At 35.8% G+C, this 23,467-nt stretch overlaps 1 protein-coding gene across 9 annotated transcripts in view; it reads right to left on the bottom strand.

Moving 5' to 3' along the window:
• The window catches only part of LOC145675458 (uncharacterized), an 861,715-nt gene that overhangs the window by 110,219 nt on the left and 728,029 nt on the right, over positions 1 to 23,467 (bottom strand). For 8 of the 9 annotated variants that reach the window (XR_014129123.1, XM_081745883.1, XM_081745887.1 and 5 more), the window contains exons 7-10: positions 23,272 to 23,312; positions 20,713 to 20,922; positions 12,922 to 13,978; positions 7,688 to 7,862 (exon numbers count right to left, since the gene is read on the bottom strand). Coding sequence is in view for 8 of the 9 variants with exons in the window: in XM_081745883.1 (XP_081602009.1) it covers positions 7,688 to 7,862; positions 12,922 to 13,978; positions 20,713 to 20,922; positions 23,272 to 23,312 (1,483 nt within the window). In the remaining variant the exon portion in view is untranslated. The remainder of the gene's footprint in view (positions 1 to 7,687; positions 7,863 to 12,921; positions 13,979 to 20,712; positions 20,923 to 23,271; positions 23,313 to 23,467) is intronic. The other variant, XM_081745889.1, reaches the window with a different exon arrangement.

Genomic DNA, 23,467 nt, shown 5'->3' with positions numbered 1-23,467 from the left:
CCTACAGCATCAGTTTTATCTTAATAGATAGCATGGATTTTGTACAGTATCAGTTTTATTTTAGTAGATGGCGTGGTTATCCTACAGCATCAGTTTTATCTTAATAGATGGCGTGGTTGTCCTACAGCATCGGTTTTATCTTAATAGATGGCATGGTTATTGTACAGCATATTTTTTCTTAATAGATGGTGTGATTATACAGCATCAATTTTATCTTAATAGATGACATGGTTATCGTACATCAGTTTTATCTTAATAGATGGCGTAGTTATCATACAGAATCATTTTATCTTATACGACAGCGTGGTTATCGTACAGCATTAGCTTTATCTTAATAGGTGGCGTGGTTATCGAACAGCATCAGTTTTATTTTAATAGATGGCATGGTAATCGCACAGGATCAGTTGTATCTTAATAAATGGGATGGTTATCGTATAGCATCAGTTTTAATAGATGACGTGGTTATCGTATAGCATCAGTTTCATCTTAATAGATGGCGTGGATATACAGCACCAGTTGTATGTTAATAGATGACGTGTTATTCTACAGCATCAGTTTTATCTTAATAGATAGCGTGGTTATCGTGAAGAATCATTTTTATCTTAATAGATGGCGTGGTTATTGTACAGCACTAGTTCTATTGTAATACGTGGTGTGGTTATCGAACATTAGTTTTATCTCAATAGATGGTGTGGTTATCGTACAGCGTTACTTTTATCTTAATAGACGACGAGGTTATCGAACATAAGTTTTATCTTAATAGATAGATTGGTTATCGTACATCAGTTTTATCTTAATAGATGGCGTGGTTATTGTACAGCACTAGTTTTATCGTAATACGTGGTGTGGTTATCGAACATTAGTTTTATCTTAATAGATGGTGTGGTTATCGTACAGCGCTATTTTTATCTTAATGGACGACGAGGTTATCGAACATAAGTTTTATCTTAATAGATAGATTGGTTATCGTACATCAGTTTTATGTTAATAGATGGCGTGGTTATCATACAGAATCATTTTATCTTATACGACAGCGTGGTTATCGTACAGCATTAGCTTTATCTTAATAGATGACGTGGTTATTCTACAACATCAGTTTTATCTTAATATATGGCATGGTTTCGAACAGCATTAGTTTTATCTTAATAAATAGATTGGTTATCGTACATCAGATTTATCTTAATAGATGGCGTGGTTATCGTACAGCATTAGTTTTATCTTAATGAATGGCGTGGTTATCGAACAGCATTAGTTTTATCTTAATAGATGGCGTGGTTATTCTACAACATTAGTTTTATCTTAATATATGGCATGGTTATCGTAAAGCATCAGTTTTATCTTAATAGATGGCGTGGTTATCATACAGAATCATTTTTATCTTAATCGATGGCGTGGTTATCGTATAGCATCAGTTTTATCTTAATAGATGGAATGGTTATCGTATAGCATCAGTTTTATGTTAATAGGTGGCGGGGGTATCGTACAGAATTCGCTTTATCTTAATAAAGGCGTGGTTATCGAACAGCATTAGTTTTATCTTAATAGATAGATTGGTTATCGTACATCAGTTTTATATTAATAGATGGTGTGTTATCATACAGAATCATTTTTATCTTAACAGATGACGTGGGTATCGTACAGAATTAGTTTTATCTTAATAGATGGCGTGGTTATCGTAAACCATTAGTTTATCTTAATAGATGGTGTGGTTATCGTACAGCATTAGGTTTATCTTAATAGATGGCGTGGTTATCGAACAGCATTAGTTTTATCTTAATAGATGGCGTGGTTATTCTAAACATCAGTTTTATCTTAATATATGGCATGGTTATCGTAAAGCATCAGTTTTATCTTAATATATGGCATGGTTATCCTACAGCATCAGTTTTATCTTAAAAGATGGCGTGGTTAACGTACATTATCTTTTTTATTAAAAATGTTTCTCTTTTTCTCGAAAACTACGCATGAGGATTTCACCCACCCATATCATTTTGTTTAGCTTAATGAGATCTATAAATTGGTATATGTCTTATTTTTGAGCAATTCTTTCCGTTAAATGCTAATACAAGTATAATTGGTGAATTAAGTGTTTCTTTTGCACTATATACTATACAAATTTGCTAATTTTTTTTGGTTACAATTTTACGGAGAAAGAAAAGATTTTGATAGAAAGTAGAGAAAATATCTCGCCAAAACAAGACAAGTCTGTTAACTTCATGACATAAAATAATAAGAAAACAAGAGAGAAACAAAAAAAGGGCAAAATGGAGATAGGTAAAGATGAAATTTTTGACGAAATAAAACCAGAAAAGGAACGAATAAAAAAAGGGGAAGAAAAGGAAATAGGTAAAGATGAAAATTTTCGAGGAAATAAAAAACAAGAAAAGAATGATGAAGAAAACAAAAGAGAGGGGAAAGAGAGAGAGAAAGAGAGAGAGAGAGAGAGAAGAAAAGTGATCACGTGGCTTGGGTAAAGAATCAGGTAGCAAAAAGCGAACTAGCTAGAAAGCCATCACGATCCTCGTCATCGTCGCGTATGGAAGAAGAGAATCAGAACAGCCCAAGATGGAAGAAAGGGTTGGTAGAAATAGCCTACCTTTTTTAACCCTTTCCCTTCCACACACACATACGAAAGCATACAAAAGAAGAGCAAAACGAAGCAACTTCTTGGCAAAAGCCTAAAATTTTCCCGCGGCATCTCGAGAAGAAAACTTCTGCAACTTCTGAAGATTTTCATGGTGTTAGTGATAGTAGAAGGTAGGTACGGAAAAGTTTCTGAAAAGAACCCGACAACAAAATCCCTTGCACCTTCTTCCCAAAAACTCCTTTATTTTTCCCAACCCTCTCCTCGCGTCTCCACAAGCACTATAGCAGCAGCAGCATCTAGAAGTAACTTTTTTTTTTTTTTTTACCTTTTCATATATACCAGACAACGCTATACTAGCCTACGCACCATCTTCTCTCTTGAATTTTGATATTTTCGCCTTCTTAAGTCTGCCTACGGCGTCTATCTGTCTCATTTCTGGCGCTTCAAAAACTATATGCATAGTGTCAGAAGGATTTTGTTTCCCTCACACAAGACTCACAAGTAACAGCCTTCACCGATAGATGCCACTAGTGTTCTTGTTTGAATCTCGACAGACTGAGAATGAACAACGTGTAAAGACTCGAAAGATGACGTTGTTAACAACACGAACGAACATTGATAGAAAAAAAAGGGAAAAGGATGGATGGTTGGGCGAGCGCAACACAGTCGCGGAATGTTAATAACACGATCTGTGGCTTGTAATACAAGGCAACTGAACGAAAATCAAGGGAAATTGTGGCACCTATAATAATTAAAGCATGCTGTCAAATAACGAAGTATGGTATATTCAAGTGTAAGTTTTCCAATTGAGGGAAAAGTTGTCTTTCATTGAAGCATGCTGTCAAATAGTCAAACATGGTACACTCAAGTCTAAGTTTTTCAATTGTGGGAAAATGTCTTTCATTGAAATTTGCTATAAAATGACGAAGTGTGGTATACTGGAATGTAAGTTTATTAATTATGGTAAAAAAGTCGTCTTTCGTTGAAGCATACTGTCAAATAACGAAGTGTAGTATATTATAGTCAAGTTTATCAATTGAGGAAAACAGGTCTTTCATTGAAGCATACTGTTAAATAAAGGTATGGTATACTCAAGTGTAACTTTCCCAGGGAAAAAGTCGTCTTTCATTGAAGCATGTCAAATAACGAAGTATGGTCTATTCGAGTGTAAGTTTTCCAATTGCGGAAAAAAGTCGTCTTTCATTGAAGCACGCTGTCAAATAACGAAGTAAAGTATATTCAAGTGTAAGTTTACCAACTATGGGAAAAGGTTGTCTTTCATTGAAACGCGCTATCAAATAACGAAATATGGTCTATTCAAGTGTAACTTTTTCAATTGCGGAAAACAGTCGTCTTTCATTGAAGCATGCTGTCAAAAAAAAAACAAAAAAAACAAAAAAAAAAAAAAAAAACGAAGTATGGTATATTCAAGTGTAAGTTTGCGAATTGCAAGAACAAGTCGTTTTTTGTTGAAGCATGCTGTCAAATAAAGAAATATAGTATATTCAAATGTAAATTTCCCAATTGCAGGACAGAAGGTAGTTGTCAAATAACGAGTGTGGTATAGTCACGTGTAAGCTTGCCAATTGCGTAAAATAATCGTCTTTCATTGAAACGTGCTGTCGAATAATGAAGTACGGAATATGTACTCTTTCTCAATAAAATATAATCATTTAACAGGGAAATAATTGATGGTGCAGAATGGTACTCTTTCAATATTCCATAGACCTAGTGGCTTGTATCATAGTATTGGACCTCCCAAAGCTTCGATTCTTTCAAACAAAACATTCTGGGTGAGCACTAGTGTCCTTGAATATATTTCTAGCTGCTCTTTTTATACTGATTTGACTCCATGGACAAATATGTTTGAAAATAGCTCCATTGGATTGAGAATCAGAGTTGCCAACCACAGAGAACAAAATTATCGATTTTCGTCTTTAAAATTATCGTATGTTCGTTACGCACATGATAATTGTAGAAACAAGGATAATACTACTAATAACAGCGTAATATATAATAAACTTATCTAGTAATCTTTAAGAGTCTTCATCCCGGCGAAATGAAAATACCTCTAATTTTACAGTAATTATGTGATATCTTCAAATAGATAAAAGAAAATTGAAATATGGAACAAGAGCGCCCTAGACAATATTATTTTGCGTGAGGTACCGTTATCACAAGTCACCTAGTGGTTTACCGTTTTCAGCTGTTTAGAAACGCGAAAATAAATGCCGATTTTCAAAATGGCTCGAAATCGAAAGCAGATAAGTGAGTCGTGATAACGGTTTCTCATGTAAAATAATATTGTCTAGGGCGCTCTTGTTCCATATTTCAATTATCTTTTATCTCATTGAAGATATCACATAATTACTGTAAAAATAGCGGTATTTTAATTTCGCCGGGATGAAGACTCTTAACAGGGTGTCTACTAAAATTCCACAATGAAATTTCGTGACTTTTTCGTGACCTTTTCTTTACCAAATCACAAAATTTCCTAACATTCAAGAGCGAATTTGGGTGTGAATTAGGCTGAATTTTCATCCATGCGATACAAACGTACTTTGCTTGCTATTTGGTTGCGTCTAAAGCCGACCATAGACATGTTTGGTGTTGAATTTTGATGTTTTTGATAGAACAAAATTTTTCCAATCTGTACTTACGAGTACATTTGCACAGTTAAAAAAAAATCGTGACCCAACAGCTAAATTTCGTGACTTTCATGACTGTTTTCTGATTTCGTGACTTTTTCGTGACATTCGTGACTTTCATGACTGATAGACACCCTGTTTAATTTCGAACTCAAAACGGAGCCACTGTTCTCACCATTTTTAAAATCCTAATTAACACTACCCTGAACAACAACATTTCCACCTTTTTGCAAACGTAATTAAATTTAATGATCAAATACAGGGTTGCCATTTGCCAATTTGTTAAATCGTTATTTTAGCGGGAATTCCTGTTAACAACCCCAGTGTGTGTGTGTGTGTGTGTATGTGTGTGTATGTATGTGTGTATGTATGTATGTGTGTGTGTGTGTGTTTTATAATTATTTACGCATATCTACAATTTATTTGCACACTCAAAAATTACAAACAAATGTGAATTCTAAAATTATCATATATTCAACTATTATCGCAAGCGCGTTACCGTATGTAGTAGTCTCGAGTAGCATAGTCGCTAACACTCTCGTCTTTGATATGACCGGTTCCGGGTTTGATTCCCGATGGAGGACATTCGATCGAAATTTGTAAAAGCTTTTTCAGGCTAGCTATCCAGAGTGGGGTTTGCCTGGGTTTTTCTCGTTCACACCAAACAAATACCGGGATAGTACCTAACATACAGGCCGCTTCCTTCCTTCTTCAATCCTTTATTCCTTCCTTTTCCTTGGATAGTGTGCTAGCCGAGGGACGTCACCCCTCATATACGTGGCGGGATAAATCGACTTAGATGCAGACAGCCCAGCAATCTAATTTATAATCTTAATCCTAACCGTATATATTATTAAGAGTCTTCATCCCGGCGAAATTAAAATACCGCTAATTTTACAGTGATTATGTGATATCTTCAAACAGATAAAAGATAATTGAAATATGGAACAAGAGCGCCCTAGACAATATTATTTTGCGTGAGGTACCGTTATCACAAGTCACCTAGTGGCTTCCCATTCTCAGCTGTGTAGAAACGCGAAAATAAATGCCGATTTTCAAAATGGCTCGAAATCGAAAGCAGATAAGTGAGTCGTGATAACGGTTTCTTATGTAAAATAATATTTTCTAGGGCGCTCTTGTTCCACATGTCGATTATCTTTTATCTATTTGAAGATATCTCATAATTACTGTAAAATTAGCAGTATTTTAATTTCGCCGGGATGAAGACTCTTAAGGCTTCGCGATAAATTATCGTATTGTAAAATGATTGAAGCTAATTGGTAAAAGGCAAATAATATTTTATTTCCTTTTAAAATACGAAAATTAACAAAATTTTGATATCAAGATTAATAAAATATTATTTGCCCGTTACCGATTAGCTTCAGTCATGTTACATTTTTTTTTCAGATTAGATAATTACCCAAAACTGGTGCTGTGGCCTTATGACAAAATTAATAATAACTGTCATATTAAATTAGTAGTTAGATTTTGATGTGAATGAAATTGGTAATGAAGTCGAATAATAGAAATGTGTTATCGATTCTTAACCAGCATGTACTCACACCAAGATTTTGATCGGTGAAGATTTGAGAGGTCGAACCTTCTTCTGCGATGGTCACTTCAAAACTCTCTCGAAGTTCACTACTCTTTTTGTACACCTACCTTTTCTTCCTAGTTTTTGGTAGCGTCATTTCTTCCGCTTACAATTACATTTTCAAGAATTTCCTCATAACTCGAAGTAGGAAGTGTTTGTTATTGACTTTACACCTTGCTGCATAACATAAGTTATATTTCCTATTAAAAGAATATTTTATCCTGACATAGTTTTGAGTTATTACGAGACTTCCTTAATTGCTCTAAAAATGTGAACGACATAACAGCACCAGACTGGGAATTGAGTTTTTATTTCTATTTAAATATGAAAATTTACAAAATATTAATATCAAAATTAATAAAATATTATTTGCCCTTTACTGATTAGCTTCAATCATATTGCAGTATGGTTGGCAAGCCTGTTCAACACTCTCAAATTATTTTAAAAAGAACGGTTAAAAATTTATCGAATCGTAAGCACTGCTTAGCTGTATCATGAACGATAGATCTTTAAGGAAAAAAAAAACAGCAACAAAACTATGTTTGCAAATATGAATACCATATCTAGAGGGGAATTGTTGTTTTCAGATGTTGGCACCACTGTTACAAACTATAGAAAAGAACTGAACAAGCACGAAAACTAGACAACGCAAGTGAGCTGAGGGGCTTTCACGTAACAGTTAACAGCTACACAATATATCCATGAGAGAGAGAGAGAGAGAGAGAGAGAGAGAGAGAGAGGGAGAAAAAAGAGAAACGATCATGAACACAGTAACCAAAGATAGTCCTATATATATATATATACACACACACGCGCACATAAACAATCCCTTTAAAAAAATTCCGTCCGTCCACTTACCTGCGGGCTTGTAGAGGTTACACTCGATGTGGACAGGTCCATGACTGACCCCCCGGGGGACGTGGGTTCTGATCCCTTCAACTGTGGTGTACTGGTGCACTTCACAGACAAATTTATCGCTGAGGGAAAAGAGGTTGGGATTGTAGTCCCTGATGGGTCGTAGTGATACATTGGTCTGAAAAAAGGAAAACAAAAAAATAAAAAATAAAAATATACACACAAAGGCATATATATATAAAAATTCCGATCATTCACTCAACTGGCTTCAGTAGCCATGAGAAAAAAAATACAGCCAGTTTTATAATACATCAGTCTACAAAAAAAAAAAAAAAAAAAGATAAAAATGTTTCCCGAGTTCTACAACAAGAACAACAACAACAAAAATAGCAACAAAACGCGGAGTGCTATTTGAAAAATCCGTTCCTGAGTGTTATTTACATACCTCGCGAACCATTTACGTTGCATTGCTCTAGCTGACGTCTTCAGATTAACAATGATATTTTTTGTTGCGTATTATCTGTTGGTTATTTATCGTAGTTGCTACGTGAAGCGAAATTCCTTTGTTACAAATTCATAGGAGATAATGTTTATTGTTGATTTATTTATTGGCAATTGTTAGAAACGTTTGAAATAATGTTACCAGTATTTATTTGCACGTCTGAGTTTTATTAGCTTAAATCAATTATTCCTTTTAGTCCTTCCACAAATTAAGAAGAAAAACTAAAGCTATGGTACAAGTCTCAAGTACACGCCCGCAACTAGAGGGGGCTAAGGAAAGGGAGGGGCCCCCTAAAGTTTTCGTGGTCCCTCCAGACCTGAATATATATATATATATATATATATATATATATATATATATATATATATATATATATATATATAAACAATTTAGATATTTGTAAGAGAATTTTTGATGACTTAGCCCAATCTAACATATTTATGCCCCCCCCCCCCCGCCAAACCTGTGTGGCTGGTTTCGAGCCTGCTCAAGTAACTGTAATATTTAAACGATTTCTTGTTTTATGCGTGTAAGAATTGAAACTAACAAAGATGAGCTTCTAGTACTTGCTACACAATATGTCGGAGAAATAACAGAAGTTTATTACTTTACAGATAACCACTAAAGATATACCATATTGACTTGACCCCTAGTCTTCCGTTGTAAGCGCTGCTATCGGCTGAAGGAATTCCACTCGCTTTCTCTCGCTTAGCAACAGCGGAACCCTTATTGGCTCAACGCGTGGGTGTGTGAGGGTGTAAGCTTTAGTTCGCATTTTTGCCACGGCTCAAGACATTTTGGAAGCACAATAGCTCCATCTATTGAAGCAACATATTGTTGGAAAGTTGGATATCTGCTCAACAAAACAAGACCACAGTCATGAGAACCGGTTAATGTAGTGTCAAGTTATAACAAGAAAAGTGGGTGTATCTGATGTCACCTCGTCACAAAAACACGATGAATCGAAGAGCCATTTGTTTCAAACTGGATAAAACATTTACACAAACATTGGAAATAATAAAACAAGTGTATGATGATGAGTGCTTATCTCGTACACGCGTTTTTGAGTGGTATACGCGATTTCGGGATGGCCATGAGTCCTTGAAATACGACCCAAAGCCAAGCAGACTGAAAACCAAAAATCGCGATGAGTTTTTACGATTCCAAAGGCATTATAAATTCGGGAATTTGTTCCCCAAGGTTAAACTGTTAATGGTGAATGTTATCTAGGTGTTATGGAGCGTTTGTGGAAGGGGATCGTTCGCGTAAGGCCTAAGTATCGAGCGCCAGTCAGTTGGTCTTTATTGTACAACAATGGGCCATATCACAGAACGATCGCAGTTTGTGATTTTTTGGCTAAAAAAACAAATCTGCGTGCTTCCACATTCTCCGTATTCACCTGATTTATCACTGTGTGACTATTTTCTACTCCCAAAATCAAAACTGGCCATGAAAGGAGCATTTTATGACAATGTTGCACACGTCCTGCCTGCCGTAACGAGGGTCGTTCAGGTGATTCCTAAAAAAGGACATTAAAAACTCTATGCTAGCATTAGTTGAATGTGCCCAGCGACGTATTGATGCGGAAGGGATGTACTTTGAATTAAAAGAACTGCAGTTGGTAAAATAGCTAATTCTTTTTTTATTGTTTTTAAAAAATAAAATATAATTGCTGACATCAGAACGTTCCTAAACAGGGGGCACTATCTTCCAAAGTTACTCGTAATGTGTGGTAAAAACGAACGTTGTGGCCCCAATCGAATACCTTTCTGAATTACTTCTCTTTGGAAACATGCGATAGTTGTGATCTTTGAACCATTGTTTACTATTGTGAGCCCTTAAATGACTTCACATTTGGATGTCTTACCTTTTGAAAACGAAGCGGAGTCTGCCCCATGTTTAGGAACGTTTTGATGTCAGCCGTAATATGCTAGAGTGTGGAAGTCTAATGCTACTAGAAAACATAACGCTTTGTGCCAGGTTGGCAATACTGACAACCCACTAACCTTAAATGTTGATTAGTTTCATTCTCTATGTTAGTGTAAATGTATTTGCACAGGTATAATTGCACTTGATTGTATTATTCCTGTAATATTGAACATTTTCATTCACTTTCCCGTAGTGAGCCACTGGAGGGACTCGCCATTTGAACACACTGTATCTCGGAAACGAAGCGGCATCGGACCCATGTTTATAGGAACATTTTTACTTATTTGGATGTCCACAATCATCTAGTCACTTTTGGCCTTGCATTTATGTTACACTGTGTATATAAGGTGTCTCAAAAGTACCCTGACATGGGCTAACTCTGGTATTATCAGAGTTACAACAAAATATAAGAGGAGAATCCGTCTTCAAATATGATGTTGTCAATCTAAAGTGAAGATTTTTTTTTTTTAAATCGGAAGAGCCGTTTGGGCTGTACAGTCTTTATGCGCCCAATGTTAAATGAAAATGCAACGTTGCTATTTACGTGGACCCAGAACATAAGTGAATGACGTTACTGTTTCAAATGAGGGCTGGCCATTAACATGTTAGCGTAAAAGACGTTATACATGACACTCATATAAAAGTAAATGAACTAGTAAAGAAAACTATTCAGTATTTTAATATTGGAGGAGATGGTATTAGAGGCGGCTCGTATAAGCATTAGTGCATTAGATAACTTTCTTCTCTTAGTTTGAAGTAATAAAACTAATTTTTAACGTTGTTACAATCAAATCAATAAAATGTTAGAAAAAATGAGAAAGGGCTTTGAAGAATATGGGATGAAAATAAATGTCAGAAAGACAAAAGCCATGGTGATTGGAAGGAAGGGGTCGGTGTCAAATATAAAATTAGGAAGGGAGAAAATAGAACAGGTGAATAGTTTTCGATATCTGGGTAGTATTCTTAGTAATAACATGAAGTGCGAACGTAAAATAAAAGCAAGGATAGGAATGGCGAAAGAAACCTTTAGGAGGAAGAAAAGTCTGTTTTGTGGGACCTTGAATAAAGAGTTGAGAAAAAGACTCATAAAATGCTTCGTGTGGAGTGTTGTACTGTATGGGGCAGAAACGTGGACATTACGTAAAGGTGATGAAAATCGACTGGAAGTCTTCGAAATGTGGGTGTGGAGAAGAATGGAAAGAATTAGTTGGGTCGAGCGGAAAACGAGTTGAGTTGATTTTAGTTCAGCGTCCCTTTCAGCAGCGAGGCTATATGAGACGTGGACCTACTGATTAACGTGGAATCCGAACCACATGAGCTCCCGCCGGGAATCGAACCCGGGTCTCCCACGCCCGAGCGGAAAACGAATGAGAGAGTGTTAGAAATGGTGGGTGAGAAAAGAACACTTTTAGATATTATTAGGAAAAGGAAGAGAAACTGGTTGGGACATTGCCTAAGAAGAGATTGTATCATGAGGGACGTCCTAGAGGGTATGGTGGCCGGAATGAGAGGGAGGGGGCGAAGGAGACTACAATTAATGGATGATATAAAAACAGAAAGATCATATGCGAAGACGAAGTTAGCGGAGGACCGTGGAGCATGGAAGCTTCTCAGCTGCGGCAAGTGACCTGCCAATAAAGGCAGAATACCTATGATGATGATGATGACTTCTCTCATAAGCCGCCTCTCATGCTAGAAGATTTTGGACGTAAAATGTATACGGCATAGGAAGAAAAAATGTAAATATTGCTTAAATTCACTGATACAACACAACGTTAGATTGATATAATTATTTTATCAAGATGAAAGAAAAGATTACTTAAATTTATATTTTTCTTCTCATTTAGAAAACATTTTGAATTAAAATTGGAAAACTTAAAATACAGGGTTATTCCACAAAGATGAAACTATTCGTGAAGTTACATATGATTAAAGAAAAGTGATTGAAACTTCGAACCAAGTCACAAGTATTCTATTGACAATTAAGTTTGATTTCCAGACCTAGATATGTTCCTATATAGGGATATTGCCAGCACGGACATCACAAGGTGATATAAGAATTTCTCCCGAACATGTTACAGCATATCACGATCCACTGAGTTGATCGCTTTTGTCATACGTTCACTGCCTTTAAACGGTTGTAATTTCTGGAAGAGGGCAGGGTATTGTCAAATCGCATTCGAAAAGCAAACTGCATTGTGACAATAAAACAGGTTTTCCCGAACTAGAGAATGCAGAACGTCTTTCGCTGATTTGTCACCATTCTAGGAGTAAAGAAGCAACCGAGCGTGGAGAGGAAACAACACATTCAGAGAGTGACAGTGCTTCCTGCGGAGAAAATATTCAAAACTTAAAAATCTACTTTTTCCCATAGTCAACAACTCGTTGCGTGAAGATGCTTAACGGCTACGAAATAGGACTTCGAAAAATGCTCATTCTTTTTGAATAAATCTGTATAATTATCTAAAGTTGAAGCTATAAGTTAAAGGCAATTAAAATATCTTTAAAATTTAGACATACTCAGATATATAGTTTCCAAATTCGATAAATTGGTTTGATAGATTTGAAATTTAAAATGTCAACCGATGAAATGAAAGAAGTGAACTTAGCTCTTAATGTGGGAAGTAAATCACATGACCTTATGCAGGGAATCGAACACGGATCTTCTGTGCCACAAATATAGATACAATTCAAATTTGGTAATATATTTGACCAACTACATAATCAGGAAATTATCTCATGGCGACCATAGTGTGCTATACATTGGTAATACAACAATAAAAAAATAAATAAAGATTGAACTTACCTAGGATATATGGGTCCAGAGTTCGGTTGAGGATTTTGAGGTTCCGTCTTCATTATATTCATTCCATTATTATTTGCTGCTGCTGCTGCTGCAGCTGCAGCTAATTGAGCCTCGTATGCCGTCCTATTTTGAGCCGCGTCGCCCATCTGATTGGGGTATCCGCCAGGTCCGTAAGCAGGCCTTGACGGTTGCATGGGATCAAAGTTCGGAGGCCTGGTATTGTCATATCGATGCTGCTCATAAACAGGGTTTGCTGAACTAGAAGCTGAACCAGGGTCGTACGGCCTACTCAGCGTGTCGTACGCTCTTCCAGCCGTGGCTCCCATTTCGTACGGTCTAGGCACCATTGCTGGGTTGTACGATCGTGATGAGTCTGTTCTGTACATATCCGAACCATCACCCATAGAATCGTACGGCGACCTCATTTGTCCCGCTGCCGTCGCTTGCGTGATTGGTGGTCTGGGATCTCCACCTCCATTGGTGTCCATCCCACTCCCTAGACCGTACGCTTGCTGAGGGATTGATGACCTGGAACCTAACGTGTCCAAACTGGATACAGATGAATTAGAATCCTGGTTCATGTATGGGTCAAATGCTGGCCGTCCAGGAATTGGTGTATGCGGGGTTGATCTACAAGAACTACTGTCCTCCGTTTTGGGCACAACCATATCCGTTAACTTCGCTCCGTTTCCGTTAGTACCATTCCCATTTCCGTTACCATTCCCACCAGGATTACTGCAACTACTTACACCTTCCGACTTTGGAATAATCTTTGGAATTTCCCGATTTCTACCTCCTGGATCAACACTGTCAGGAGTCTTTGGTTTTGGAACAATGGGCAATGGTTTATAGTACGGTGACGGAAATTCCGGTGTAGTCGTCTGCGGCTGTTGTTGTGGAGATTTTCCGTACTTGTCTTCTTCTTTAATATATCCTGCCATGGTTTGATGCATCGTATTGTAGCCACCAATACAAGGTTTGGTATCTGCCGATGTGGTGACCCCAGGTTTGGAGAAACTCATTGAAGGTTGGACGATATAATCTTGTTGGCAACTCACTGCAAGAACGAAAAGAACGATAGAAACATTAAATAAACCATGAACATAATAAGATATTAGGATAAAAGTCTATAATTCATACTAAGTTTGATAGCTTATACTTTTGTCTGAAAACATTGTCACGGCAAGTGCAACTTAAAAGAGTAAATAGCCTAAAAATTAGTTTCGTAAGATTCAAGGGTGGCTGAGAATCTACTTCACCATCAGCAGTGAAAAAAAGAAAAAGCATTATTTAGATTCCGAATTAAAACGAAAATGGTTAATGTCTTCGAGCTCGATGGGCGGCAACGACAACGCTTGAAGAGAATTTGGTAAATTTTGAAATAAAGAAGAGAGGGAATGCAGGTTAAGAAAAAAAATAATATTTCGCATATCCCTACTCTATAGATTTATTGATGGAAATTAAACAAGTTCAATACGGCGGCAATTGTATGAAACAAACACAAATTTACGAGTAGGCCAAGAAGTTCAGCACTGTTGAAGATTCCTTAGGTCCAAGTGACTCAATTATTTACAGAAGGCAACATTACCAAGGTGGGAGTCCTATTAATTATGCATTGCGACAACAACGGACCAATTCTTGAATAATATATTCCCAGATGTCATAATGTAAACAATACAATATATTCCAATCTTCTGCCCGAAAAATTGAAACCTGTCATTCTGCAGAGACAACGTGTGGTTTTCTCCATGACAATGCAAGATAACACACTGATAATATCACATTGTTATAATCGAAAACTTACGGTTTACGTTCTTGTCTCGCCTTCCATATTCGCCCGACCCCGTACCTTCGGTTTTCTATATCGTTGAGCCACTTAAAAATGCACTTAATGATTTGAGGTTCCAGAATGACGGGGAAGCCCAGCCTGCGGTACATGCGTGGCCGCGAAAACGTAGGTAAAATTATGTCAATTTTCAACTCCATAGGAGGTAAGTTTCTTATTTTCCACAAAGGGTAAATGTTCCTCTTTCCCGTTGATCCAAATATGTCAACTCAACCATATAGGAGGTAAGTTTCTCCTTTATCTCAAAGGGTTAATACTTAGTTCCGTGCGTGTAAATATCTTAATTCTTCACTGCATTGGAGGTAAGTTTCTCCTTTACCCCAACGGATTAATATTTCTTCCCGTTGGTGCAAATATTTTAATTCCCAACTGCGTAGGAGATAAGTTTATTCTTTCCTCAAAGGGTTGATACTCATTCCTGTGGGTGTAAATATCTTAATTCTTCACTGCATGAGAGGTAAGTTTATTCTTTTTCCCAAAGAGTAAACATTCCTCGTTCCCGTTGGTGCAAATATCTCAATTCAAAATTGTGTAGGAGGTAACTTCCTCCTTTACATTAAAGGGTTAATACTTATCCCTGTGGGTATAAATATCTTAATTCTTCACTGCATTGGAAGTAAGTTTCTTGTTTTCCTCAAAGGATAATTTTTTCTCTCTTGGAAATAAATATCTCACTTCTTGCATTGCATACAACAAAAGTTTCTCATTTCCCTAAAGTGTAAATATTCCTTCTTGTCCGTGGGTATAAATATGTCAATTCTCCACTGTACAGAAAGTATTTTTTTTTCTGTTTCGTTTGCGAGTTTTTTTAAAGGGAAAAAGTTACTTGGTTTAGCTTAAGCATTTATTTGATATATTTCAGTTGATTATCGAGAAACATTGGCAGTTAATCTATATTATTTATATCTGTCAGAATGCACATGTATGTAGAAAAAGACAAATAACCAAGAGATTGAGAGAGAGAGAGAGAGAGAGAGAGAGAGAGAGAGAGAGAGAGAGAGAGAGAGAATAAAAATGAATGTAAACTATTTCCACAACTGTGTCGTGGCAATGAAAGGTATGGGAGAAACAATGTTTTGATTTTTTTACAATACATACATATTGACGGTTAACTCGTCAGATTATGTTATTGGTGGTTGGGGAATTAAAACAACACATATATATTTTTTCATATGACCTGATCTTTTTTTTTGGGATAACAATTTTTGGCGAGTAAAAATACAAGCCGTCAATTTGAGTCAAACAAAGGAGAAAGTTTGACAACGTAGGAAATAAATGTGACATGCACAATCTCCCACTCGCCGCCCCTCCCTTATACGCAAACGCCTCTAAAATATTTATCCTTGCAGTCTCAGTCGGAGAAATGCGATTGATTATATGGCAGGATACATATGTAATTCTAGTATTAAACATGTAATAATAATAGCGATATAATTAATTTGAAAAGCTATTTTGCAGAACCAGATATATCGAATCATTACTTTCAAAACTGAGTTGGTTGGTCGGCCACGGAGCTTAATATTCCTTTCAACATCGAGGCTGTACGAGAGTTGAATCTACGGCTAACTGCGTGAGATGTCATCGGGAATCGAACTCAGGTCTCCTGAGCTATGAAAAATGCTGTAAGGTATAAAAAAATACTACACTATGGGCTTTTCGTTATACTATGGACTATCTATATCAAATTGCCTTGTTTTGGCTTCAGTTTTAGGAAATATTTATATGGTTAGATAAATAATTTGAAGCACCTTTCATATTTTGCCAAATTTTATGGTTTAGGCATCTTTGACACATGGTGGCAAAGTTCTAGTGCCAAAATAATAGGTTCACACGAGACGATCGCAAAAAATCAGGATGTTTGAAAACTTTTGAGTGGTAATATATGGGAACAGTGAAAACGTACAATAGAAAAAGATTATAACTGTAGAATAGATATCGTGTCTAGGAATGAACAGTAATGATAAACAAAGGACAGAAGCAATGATATTCTTAGAAGAGAGCCATCAATAGTATTCATCACGCAGATAGTAAGAATCAATACGTATCTAATGGAGAGAAAAAGAAACGGAGAGACTATGGTAACATTAAATGTTTATCCCAACCTGTTACAGCATTGTAGACGAGCAGGTATTGCATTTAACTTACCATCGCTATGTAGCAAGTAAGAACTTTTACCGAGAGCGCTACAATGATATAGGAACAACTAGAACCACGTGACATTTTTCATGTGTTCGCTTGGCTGAAACAATCGCAATATAGCAAGTAAGAACTTTTACTGAGAGCACTACAACGATATAAAAACAACGACAACTACGTGTCATTTTCCAAGTGTTTGATCGGTTGAAACAATCGCTATACAGCAAATAAGAACACTTACCCAGATTACTATAATGATGTAGGAACAGCGACAATTACGTTACATTTTCCACGTGTTTGTTTGGTTGAAAAATCGCTTTACAGCAAAGTAAGAGCTTTTACCGAAGCACTACAACGATGTAGGAACAGTGACAACTACGTGACGTTTTTCACGTGTTTGGTTGGCTGAAACAATCGCTATACAGCAAGTAAGAACTTTTACCGAAGCACTACAACGATGTAGGAACAGTGACAACTACGTGACGTTTTTCACGTGATTGGTTGACTGAAACAATCGCTATACAGCAAGTAAAAAGTTTTACCGAGAGCACTACAACGATGTAGGAATAGTAACAACCAGGTGTTTGTTTGGCTGAAACAATCGCTATACAACAATTAAGAACTTTTATCGAGAGCACTACAACGATGTAGGAACAGGATGAACCACGTGACATTTTCCGCGTGTTTGGTTGACTGAAACAAAGCGACAGAAGGCAAAGTTCTGTTCAAGGATTCGCTGAACAACTCACGAAAAAATTGTTGTGTGGCGCAGTTTAACTGTAACAGGTTAGGCTGTAAATACGTGCAATGAGGAGAAAGTGTCAACAAGAAAATATACCTAATAAAAATAGGATAACAAAAAGTGATTGATGACTTACAATGGGCAGTCAGATGAATGTACAATCATGTTCACCCATTTTATGGTTATAATCTCTCTTACATACACAGGTAAGATATTTTGGTACATATGGTTATATTCAAGGGTCTCAACGGAATCCGAAATCAAATAAAATATTTAAAAATGCGCTAAAACTTACAAATTGCGCGCGATTATCCTGAAAGTTTGTAACGTTGACGATATGGTTTGATGAATGACAGATACATGGCAGGTTTACGTTGGAACGCTACACGATGGTCGAGTAGTAGTGTTAAACTGACGACTCCACTGGCAAACATGCATCAAAGAAGAATGGCGTTCTTTTATTCGTATCAAACTCATTAAAAATCATGGAAGAATAAAGAATGGGTATTGCATTATGATGCATGCCTATCACTTCAGTCAATGTACGAATGGAGCAGAAGCTTTCTAAACAACGTAAGTTATCGAACAGATTATTCTTTGGAGTATGTTACGAATGTTCCGCCATTTTTACTCTCCTATTCCGGCTTCATGTAGCGTTCCAACTTGTAGCAACTGCTGCTATATATATATATATATATATATATATATATATATATATATATATATATATATATATATATATATATATATATGGATTTGAGTTTAGTGCCCGTTTCAGCAGCGAGGCTATATGAGTCGTGGACTCACAAGTTAACGTAGAATTCGAACTCGTGAGTTCCCACCGGGAATTGAACCCGGGTCTCCCGCACAGCGCACTCTAACCATATATCCATGAACAAGTCCTGGGAACATGATTATACGAGTACATCATTTTTAAGGTAAAAACAGTGTGAGCAGTTCATCTTTCCCTTTACTTTTCAATCCACCTTGCACAATTATTCAGTAATTACAGCACATGTGGGTATAGCGTATAATACAGCCAATCACCTCATTTAGCATTTACCTCGCCAGGTGCCTTGCATTTTTACTATATTCAAACGTATTTGATTTTTTTCAACAGTCATCACGCCACCGCGAAATTGATTGTCGTATTCAGTATCGTCTGCTATTGCATTTTTCATGTCCAAAATGATTGTCGCATATCTATAACTGTCGCCTTGTAATAATATAATTGCATAATGATATTGCAGGGTACTTTTAATACTGATACTTTGTGTATAATCGGGAAATGTATATTTGTGGTAAATTTCACATAAAAAAATTATAAATACGAAAATTAGAATGAGTACATCAAAATGTTGCTAAATGGAGAAGAAAAGTTTTTTTCATTATATTGTTCTTATTTACTGCTCTTTTGACATGAAATTTACCACATACATGTCTTTGCCGATTATACACGTAGTAAGAGTGTTAAAAGTAACCTGTGATATCATTATCCAATTATATTCGCACAACAAGACTGTTTTAGATATGCGACAATCATTTTGGACATGAGTGTACATATGTTGTGAGGAATGACAAGGAGATTCATGCTCACATGTGAATAATGTGTTGTGTAGAGAGCGCAGGTTCAGCTAGTTTGTCATTAAAAGGATAATGTAATTGTTATTCTACACTCTTCTTCGCAGAAAAAGCACATAAAAATATATAAATACATACAATACTATGTATCCGTGGCTATAACGGATTAATTGTATCTACAGTAATTTCAATGAGAAAAATTAGTTTAGTTTTACGAACAGCATTACGGAACAGATTATGTTCGTAACTCGTGGGTTCACTGCATACCTATATGTAACCTTATCACAATGAAAATTCATATGTAGACATCGCATTTATAGTATTACTTGTGTCTCTCACAATTAATGATTTTGTCTAATATAAACCATGAAATGACGCACGTGTAAGATCTACAAAATGCTACTTCTGATTGTGGATGTGAATATTTAGAGGTGTATTTTGTTTTACTTCCGAACATGGCATCATTCAAGCTTAATGTTTTAAAAAGTTGTGTGTATTTGCCTTTCATTATTTCGTAACCTAAACAAAAATATAACGAAACTAGGAACTGATTCTACTTACAAATAGGAACCCATTTAACCATTATCTGTAGTAGAATCACTATCTGAAAAGATCTTTAAGGGGCATTGATCAAGGGTGTTTTTTTTCCTAGGTGGAGAACTTTAAACTGGCAACACGTTTTCTTTGACACCTGATATTACAGTTCTCGGTTCTTTTGAGGTTAGTTTGGTTTGGTAATTCATCATAAATAGACTCATGCCGGAACAAGGTTTTCAAATTGTGCAAATTTATTTTGAAAACCACGGTTCATTTAATTTACTGAAAGAACTATTTGACGAACGATTAATTTCACGAAATGGACCTGTTACCTGGCCACCTCGTTCGTGCGATTTAACGCCATTAGATTTTTTTCTCTGTGGATATGTAAAGTCGCATGTCCACACTGAGAAACCTGAACCAATTGAGCACTTGGAAGCCAACATTCGACTAGTTATTGCCGAAATACAGTCCGATTTCCTGCGAAGAGTGTGTGAAAATTGGATTTCCAGATTACGACATGTACACGCCAGTCGCGGAGGTCACATGCCCGATATAATATTTAAACATCAATGTCATAAAATGATCTGTCAAATAAAGTCAATTTATTCTGTGGTGTTTTATTTCATCATAAAGTTCTCCGCCTCTAAAAAGAACACCCGCTGTAAAGTTATCAATTGTCTGACGAGATAACTAAACACCTGCTTGACAGAGTGAAGAGAAGAGTGCCCGTTGGCGCACACTCAGGATGGTGAATTGCAAGGTGAACACACGATGAAATTCCACATGTTCTTACCCTTATTATTATTATTATTATTATCATAATTATTTACAAGCAAGAAACTGAAGATGGTAGCAAATTTCGGTACACAGAAGCACTCACATATACATCTACGCTTTAAAGGTCAGAAAATTGTTGTTTTCGATCCTCGCACGGTACAACACTTACCTGGTGTGCTGCTACCACTGGAAGACCCACCACCTTGATGTTGTTGTAAGATGTTTATCTTCTGTTTCTGCTCACGTGCTGCTTGTTTTGTGGCGGCGGCTATCGGACAACCCGATAAACTTCGGTGTGTATTTCTATTGCTGTTTACATGACCTCTGCCATTGCAACCAGGGGTTGGGCATTTCAGAATAGTTTCATGCATCGCCAATACTGTTATATAGGACATTACAACAGAATCAATACTCTGAGTATGAATTGTTATTTATTTAAAAAAAAAATATTTTGTAAATAAATATGCGTTTGCAAAATTTGGTAGAATTTCTTAAAATAATCAAAAAGTATCTCGGATATGATTATTTGTAAATGTTGAAAATTTTATTTTATATATATAAAAATATGAAACAGTAAATAAAATATCTATTAGATATAAATGGAATATTAATCTAATTGTTGAAAAATTATTTTAGACAGGAGAAGAAGAAGAAGAAGAAATTACAGAAATAGATTCAAGAAGTAAGTAAATAAAATATCCAATTCTTAAGTTAATCGAAACAGAACGTATTCCATTAACAAATTTAATATCAGTCAAATATTATAATAATCATATTAATTCCTTTTGATATTTTGTTTTTGTTTTGTTACAAATATGTGATATTTTCTTAGATTCAAAGACAAAAAGAAGATACTGATGAAAGGAAAAGGAGGAAAAAAACAATAAAGAGAAACACGGGCTCTTAAGCTATACTTTTAAATTTTGTTTTGTTCAATTTCTTCCTTCCGGTATAAAATAAATAATGCTAAATAATAATAATAACAAATAAACAACGTAAAAAACTAAAAAGCCATACGCAAAAGACAACCATTTCCATGAAAAACATTAAAAATATACAGGGTGTTCACAAAGTCCTGGAACCATTAGAATGAAACATATCTCGTAAACTATAGCAGATATAGACATGCGGTCCTTTCCAACGTCTTCTACTACTCTCTAACTTCTATTAAGTTGTGATAGTTGAATAATATTCTTGTTATTTTTATCATTGCAATGAAATTAATGGTTGACATTTTTTTTTGTATACTTGTAGATTATGTCGTGAGCGATAATGACGACAGCACAGGAGAAGGCCAAATGTGTACAGCGGTATTCTGGGTTTGAAAAATCACCAGTAACTGTGCAGTGCCAATTCCGCCAGAAGTATGGACGAGATCCGCCATCAAAACAATCCATAATTAGATAGGCTGCAAAATTTTTAGAGACAGGTAGCATCAATTAGTCCATTTCTTTTGCTGAGGATACGTTACAGGGCTTATTTACTACCATATGATTCATGAGTAACTTCTCCCACAAGCGTTGGAACTGCAGCCACACATAATCTTCCAGCACGATGGAGCACCTCTTCATTGATCTCTAGATGTGAGGAAATTTTTGGATAGACATTTCCCTGGGAGATGGAATTGGTCGCGATGGATCAATTTCCTGGCCCAGCGCTCCTCTGAAATCTCCCCCTTGGATTTTTACCTTTTGGGGGTACGTCAAACATCTTGTTTACCAAACCATTGTTCCAGATATTGCCACACTTCGTACTCGAATTACCAACGTTAGCCAACAGATTAATGCTAATACACTGCAGTGTGTACGGATGGAGATTGAATATCGTCTCGGCTTCATGAGGGCAGCTAACGGGGCGCGAGTGGAAGTGCTGTAATTGTGAATAAAATTTGGAGAGTTGTAGTACACGTTGCAAAAAACCCACATGTCTTTATCTGCTATAGTTTACGAGTTAGGTTTTATTCTAACGGTTTCAGGACTTTGTGGACACCCTGTATATTAATACTAATATAATTAAGCGAAGACAGGATACAACATGTCTCTCAGGATAATTACTTTAAAGAAAATATTAAAATTTCAAAAGCAAAACTGAAACAAGATTTAATAATAACACATAACGGAAGAAGAAATTGTCTATTTGAATTCAAGTATAAAACTTTTTGTTTTCAAAAATTTGTTTGGATTTCATTATCAATAATTTGATCCAGAAAATAAATATAAAAAAGAGTATAAATATACATATATACTCAACATGGCCGATTCTGGTGCATGCCCTATTAACAGTAAAGTCAGAACAGGTTTTTCTGTTTTTTTCTTTAAAACCTCAAACAAACAAAAAAAAAAAAAAAAAAAAAAATTAACGAAATGCAAAGCATTATATTTTTGGTTATTTGTTGTGTTTTTTCTACTACTTGACTTGGCACTAGTGTTGATATTCAGCTCTAAGATGCCCGTACAATGGAGACCACCGAAGAACATAGAAGACACAAGACAGTAAAAATAGATGTTCTATTTTTATTAAAAATAGAAGATAGATAGAACAGTTCAAAGATGCAATCTGTGTGCTACTAAGCTATTTTTTTAAATAATGAAAATAAATCGTGAATAAATTAACATAATGAGAACTTAATATAATCATGCATGCTACAACTAAGAATATATATAACTCTACAAACAGCGAATAGAATAAAAAATGCAACAATATTTTCTAACTGTAAATCAGGACTTACTTTCTGGCGTGACTTTATCCTTCCGTGGACAACCAGATAGACTGAAATTTTAGAAAATTAATGAAATCAATATTTAGTTTAAAAGATATTATTTTTTTAAAAAAATATAAGTAGATTATTATTTTACAATGTAAATTATTTGAGGAACAATTTGATCAATAAACACAAAAAATTTTCACTCATTTTTGCTCCTCTA

Source organism: Thermobia domestica, chromosome 18, assembly GCF_964235325.1.
Source record: "Thermobia domestica chromosome 18, izTheDome1.hap1.1, whole genome shotgun sequence".
Taxonomy (NCBI): Eukaryota; Metazoa; Arthropoda; class Insecta; order Zygentoma; family Lepismatidae; genus Thermobia; species Thermobia domestica.
The sequence above is the reverse complement of the archived record's forward strand: the minus strand, read 5'-3'. Positions and strand labels throughout refer to the sequence as shown.